The following is a 6,000-nucleotide window of genomic DNA, read 5'->3' as shown; positions in this document are numbered from 1 at the left end:
ACACGAATTCTGTGGGCGTGGTCTCAAGTGGGATAGCTCATGAATAGTAATGAGCTTGATCAATTCCACGTCACACTGAGCAGCTTTTCTAATTGACCTGATTTCTCCGCTAATTTGTTTTCAGTGGCTAAAACTGACCGGGGAGGTAGCGGTTCATTTTCACATTCCCGACACAACACAAACACATATGGACCTAACTCATATCAAAAAATACAAGCAAAAACGGTTTTGTGTGGAAGGGCACCTTTAATATTCTTCTGAGCATATAATTTTTTTTTTTTTGTCAGTGTTACAACCCGTGAAAATAGGGTATTGTATTCTGTTATTGTACATGTCTGTGTGCAGGTTGATTCCAGGCCAGAGTTTCCTGCCTGCCCTAGCCTGCCCTGATCCTGCCCCCATATCGACGACAACATTACTAATCAATTATATAAAGAGGAAGCAGAAGAAGAAGGGGGGGTCTGAGTCGAGCAGATCACAGGCTCGGAGGTCGATTGAACTCGTCAAACAGATTTTGACCGACGCTCGCTAGACGCTGAGGAGGCGGTTTGGCAACACTGGACTGTGACTGGAGCACTGATGGCAGGAAATGACGGTAGCTCTGGTAGTGATCCGGAAATGGAAGATGAAAAACATAGAAGAAAGTAAAGTCATGATGAAATTTGCAGAATCAGGTATGACAATAAACTCAATTAAACTGACAAAATCTCTTAATAAAGCTTTAGGAGTAATCCACAGTGCAAAGACTCTGAGAGATGGTAACCTGATTATTATGTGTAAAGATGAAAAACAACAAAAGAAGGCTTTAAGTATAACCTCGATGCTTGGACTCTCGGTGTCATGCACATTGATGAAATCTAAACCTTGGATTAGAGGAGTAATAACTGGAATTCCTACTGATATGGGTACAGATAAAATTAAAAGTTGTGTTGAAGGAGGGAAGGTAGTTGGAGCAAAACGGCTTCAGTATGTGAAAAATAAAGAAAGGAAGGATAGTCTATCAGTAATGCTTCAGTTTGATGAGGAAAGAATTCCAGAGAGGGTAAAAATAGGATATGTTAGTTATCCAGTAAGACCTTACATGCCTCCTCCGCTTAGCTTCAAGTGCCAGAAGTATGGACATGTTAGTGCTGTTTGCAGAGGAAATCAACATTGTGCGAGATGTGGGGGTGACCATGAATATGGTAAATGTGGCGAAGGAGTAAAGGCAAAATGCTGTAATTGTGGAGGTGAGCATAGTGCTGGCTTTGGGGGATGTATTTCTCACAAACAGGCTGTGAAAATTCAAAATGTAAGAATATCTGAAGAATATCTGTTAACTTATGCTGAAGCAGCACAAAAAACAAAACAAAAGGAGCAAAAGTTCAAGAACGGTCGGGAAGTACTTGTGATCATAGTAAGGCAAAAGAGGATATTTTGGTGATTGGGAAATTGGAATTTGTTTCATTTATGGCTGAAGTGGTACACTGTTCTGCTCAAACAGAAAGCAGAACAGAGATAATTAAAATCATAATAAGGGCAGGTGAGAGATACTTGGAAGTAACAGGAGTTACTTTGGAAAAAATAAACGACATGCTAAAGACTCAATCAAGTACTCAAACAGCATGTGGAAGTTCTTAATAACAATAATGGTTTTAACAATTCTTCAATAGAATGCCAGAAGTCTTAATGCAAATGGATCAGAATTTAAAAAGTTTATAGATCAATTAGATGAGAAACCAAGCATAATTTGTCTACAAGAAACATGGTTAAATCCAAAATTAACCCTCTTTTGCAGAACAAAGTGCTCTTTGTTCTGCAAGGGTATCAAATTGTTAGGAAAGATAGAAAGGCAGGTAATGGAGGTGGAGTGGCAACTTTTATAAAAAATGAATTAGAATACAGAGTTATTAATGAGACTGCAGAATTTGAATTGGTGGTTATAGAGATATTTGCAGAGAAACATAATATTAGAATAATTAACTATTATAATCGGGGGCTCGGTGGCTTAGTGTTTAGCATGTTCGCCTCACACCTCCAGGGTTGGGGGTTTGATTCCCGCCTCCGCCTTGTGTGTGTGGAGTTTGCATGTTCTCCCCGTGCCTCAGGGGGTTTCCTCCGGGTACTCCGGTTTCCTCCCCCGGTCCAAAGACATGCATGGTAGGTTGATTGGCATCTCTGGAAAATTGTCCGTAGTGTGTGATTGTGTGAGTGAATGAGAGTGTGTGTGCCCTGCGATGGGTTGGCACTCCGTCCAGGGTGTATCCTGCCTTGATGCCCGATGACGCCTGAGATAGGCACAGGCTCCCCGTGACCCGAGGTAGTTCGGATAAGCGGTAGAAGATGAATGAATGAATGAGTATGAAATAATCTGCCCCTAAGGAAAGCCTTAATTGACTCCCAAAGTAAAGATGATGATGTAAGTTCGTTCTGATTAAAAAGGAGAAACTCATCAATAGAATTAGCCAGAAATTCACAAAATTTGTTATCTGCCAACAATAGAGAATTAAATCTCCAAAGTGGGGGAGTAGATCTCTGTGTGGACAGCTGAATATCCAGAAATAGTGGTGCATGATCTGATATTAAAATACTTGAATAATCAACGGCAGCAACAGACGAGTTCAAGCTGTTGTCTATGAAGAAATAATCTATTCTTGAGTATAATTGGTGAACCTGAGAGAAAAAGGAGAATTTTTTAATTAAAGGATTACGAACTCCCCAAGGGTCAACCAACCCATTCTGACCCATTTATGACCCATTCTCATAAAGTCAGAAAAGATTTTGACATAGCTGACTGAGATATTGGTCGTGAACTAGATCTATCTAGCACTGGGTCAAGTACACAATTCAAATACTCCATGAGAATTTAAATTTTACATTTACATTTACAGCATTTAGCAGACACTCTTATCCAGAGTGACTTAAATTTTTTTTTTTTTCAGTTTATACACCTGAGCAATTGAGGGTTAAGGGCCCTGCAGTGGCAACTTGGTGGACCTGGGATTCGAACCAATGACCAATGATCAGTAGTCGAACCCCTTAACCACTGAGCTACCACATCCCCATGAGGTATGTTACTAAGTAATCTGTTGGTGAATTCAACATCATCAAAGTTGGGTGCATAGACATTTACCAGCAGCACCTTTGTTTGTCATTAACATGCCTACAACCATAGGGTATCTGCCATTTCTATCAGCAATAACATCGGTAGGTACTGTAGAAACTGAATATTTTTACTGATCAAGATAGCAACTCCTCTTGATTTAAAGTTAGAATGAAAGACATGCCCTATCCAAGAAGCATGCAGCCTACAATGATCTTTAGATTTGAGATGAGTTTCTTGCAAAAACACTATGTCGGAATTAAGCCGTTTCAAATGGCTCATTATAATAAAAAACATAAGGCCAAGCTTACAGAACTCACTTCTGCTATTGGTATCCTTGACCAAGAGTGTGCATCCAATCCCTCCCCAGAACTGTTTAAGAAATGTCTTAACCTTAAGACAGAATTTGATCTTATCTCCACTAGGGAAGTAGAGCGATTGTTATTGCAGACATGCAGCACTTACTATGAACATGGGGATAAAGCGAATCGACTACTGGCTCACCAATTGAAACGTCAATCTGCCTCACGTTTGATACCTAAAATTAATAATAATGTAATTGTTACAGACCCAGTAGAAATTAATGCCACGTTCAAATCGTTTTATACCTCTTTGTATAAATCTGAATTTCCGGCCGATACTGCTATTATGAATCAGTTTTTAGACAACCTTAAAAACCCAACCATTGATTCTGACCGTGTACAAGAACTAGATGCCCCACTCTCCCTTGAAGAAATAAAATTCTCGATTAAAGCGATGCAGTCCAATAAAGCCCCGGGACCTGATGGGTGTCCTATTGAGTTCTTCAAAAAATGTGTTAATAAATTAGCACCTCTACTTCTGTCAGTGTTTAATGAATCCTTGGAAAATGGTTTGCTCCCAACTACTATGACCCAAGCTTCGATAGCTCTTCTTTTGAAGAGTGATAAAGATCCAACTTTATGTGGTATCATGTATTTGCAAAGTACAAAGCAACACACCAGTATTACTAATACTGAGAACATAAAAAAGGGTAAATGTGCCTTACACTGGCTGAATGTTGCTCGCGTTGCTGCGTGCCCTCGTGCGAGTATCAGACGAAGGTGAACGTGTTGCAGCCACATTCCTAAAAAAAATCATAATTAGTATCATGTATTTTCAAAGTACAAAGCAACACAATTAATATAATGTATTTTCCACATCAGTAATACAAATATTCTGCACGCATAATAGAAAAAAATGGTTACATGTGGACGTACTCCTTATTGTTCTCGTTGCTGCGTGCCCCCGTGCGAGCATCAAACGAAGGTGAAAGTGTTGCAGCCAGTGCAGGTGAAGACAAGAGTGATGCAGCCACATTCCTACAAAAGTTTTTAATAATTAATATAATGTATTCTCCACAGTAACAAACTTATAAAGCAATAACTAAGGCAGTTAAGCATAGCTGAGATAAAATAATTGGGTACAGAGATGCGCTGTATATGTTTGTTAACGGGCCATTACCGGACATATTTATGGCTAAACATTAACACATGACATATCTCCGGGCACATTTACAGCTCATCGATACATTTACACCCGAACAGATAGTCACGTAAACAAGACTAGTTGAGGCATAAACACTAGTCAAAATATATTCTAAACAGTGTTGTAATGTAACGAAGTAAAAATACTTTGTTACTGTACTTAAGTAAAAATTTCACGTATCTGTACTTTACTTTGCTATTTAAATTTATGTCAACTTTCACTTTTACTCCACTACATTTCCTAGATAAAATGTATACTTTTACTCCGTTATATTTCCAATAAGCATCTTCGTTACTCGTTACTACAAAATAAAATCAGAAGAAATGTGTGCGACTGCAGTAAGGGAGGTTTGGTGAATCACTGCTCCTAGATTGCATTACGCACGTCCGCACAAATCGCTGCACGTCCGCACGCTCTATGGAGAAGCACAGACACGCGCAGTCAGAGCTGGAGGCATTTATCTATAACGGCGGCAACCAAAAGCAACCACTATTCTTATTACCAGAGTTGATGGCACAAACAAAATATTAATCCAATATCAATACTAAATAAAAATAACATTTATTGATTTGGTCTTTGTCTTGTGAATATTTATTTTATTAATGACTGCATTCATTGGACACACTGTTTGTAGAGAATGCACACATAGATGAACTGATCTGATTCAAGACTAGCATCATTACATCATGCATAAAATTTTGGTGTCCACTTTTGCCATTTAATAATACCATAACTTTTGGCTTACTATGTAGTCATATAATATATGATATAAAACTCTTCTTGTTTTAAATTCTCACTGAGGGCTAAAACCCCCTAAAGATGAAATCCTAGAACCGCCCCTGATCTTATGCCTACTGAAAATCACTGAAATTTTACTTTTTACTTTTACTTCAAATACTTAAGTACATTAAATATCAGAAAATTACTTTTGATACTTAAGTACAGTAAATATCAGATACTTTAAGACTTTTACTTGAGTAATATTCTAAAAGGTGACTTTCACTTCTACCAAAGTCTTTTTCTAGTACAATACTTGTACTTTTACTCAAGTATTGCTTTCTAGTACTTTATACAACACTGATTCTAAATAGTGATATTGCTATATAACATATTGTATATTCACAGTACATTAATCAGCATTCAGCTTAATAAGAACTAACATTTTAAGGTAAATAAAAGTTGCCAATTACGAGACGTTTCTATAAAGTCACTCTTAATATCTGCTTGCAAATAGTCTGTATACAATACAGTATATATAATTTTACATCACACAAGATTTCAACAAATGTAAGTAAAACTTACTCTTCAGAAATTATATCATTAGACATATGTATCATGTTCGTGTGATAAGTATTGGCGGAGTTATCAGTTCATGTTTGTAATGTGTTTCAGGAAGAAGGGCAAGATGTCTG

General features: G+C 37.8%; 1 protein-coding gene and 1 pseudogene across 2 annotated transcripts in view; both read left to right on the top strand.

Moving 5' to 3' along the window:
- The window catches only part of LOC132852455 (translation initiation factor eIF-2B subunit epsilon-like), a 123,759-nt pseudogene that overhangs the window by 35,252 nt on the left and 82,507 nt on the right, over window positions 1-6,000 (top strand).
- Window positions 506-6,000, top strand: part of LOC132851978 (E3 ubiquitin-protein ligase TRIM8-like) — a 13,052-nt gene continuing 7,557 nt past the window's right edge. Inside the window, exon 1 of one of the 2 annotated variants that reach the window (XM_060878969.1) lies at window positions 506-674. In XM_060878969.1, coding sequence (XP_060734952.1) covers window positions 590-674 — 85 coding nt within the window. In that variant the 5' untranslated portion in view covers window positions 506-589. Of the gene's footprint in view, window positions 675-2,949; window positions 3,049-6,000 lie in introns of those variants that run through there. The other variant, XR_009649084.1, reaches the window with a different exon arrangement.

The sequence above is a fragment of the Tachysurus vachellii genome, chromosome 10, assembly GCF_030014155.1.
Source record: "Tachysurus vachellii isolate PV-2020 chromosome 10, HZAU_Pvac_v1, whole genome shotgun sequence".
In the NCBI taxonomy this organism is placed as follows: Eukaryota; Metazoa; Chordata; class Actinopteri; order Siluriformes; family Bagridae; genus Tachysurus; species Tachysurus vachellii.
The sequence above is the reverse complement of the archived record's forward strand: the minus strand, read 5'-3'. Positions and strand labels throughout refer to the sequence as shown.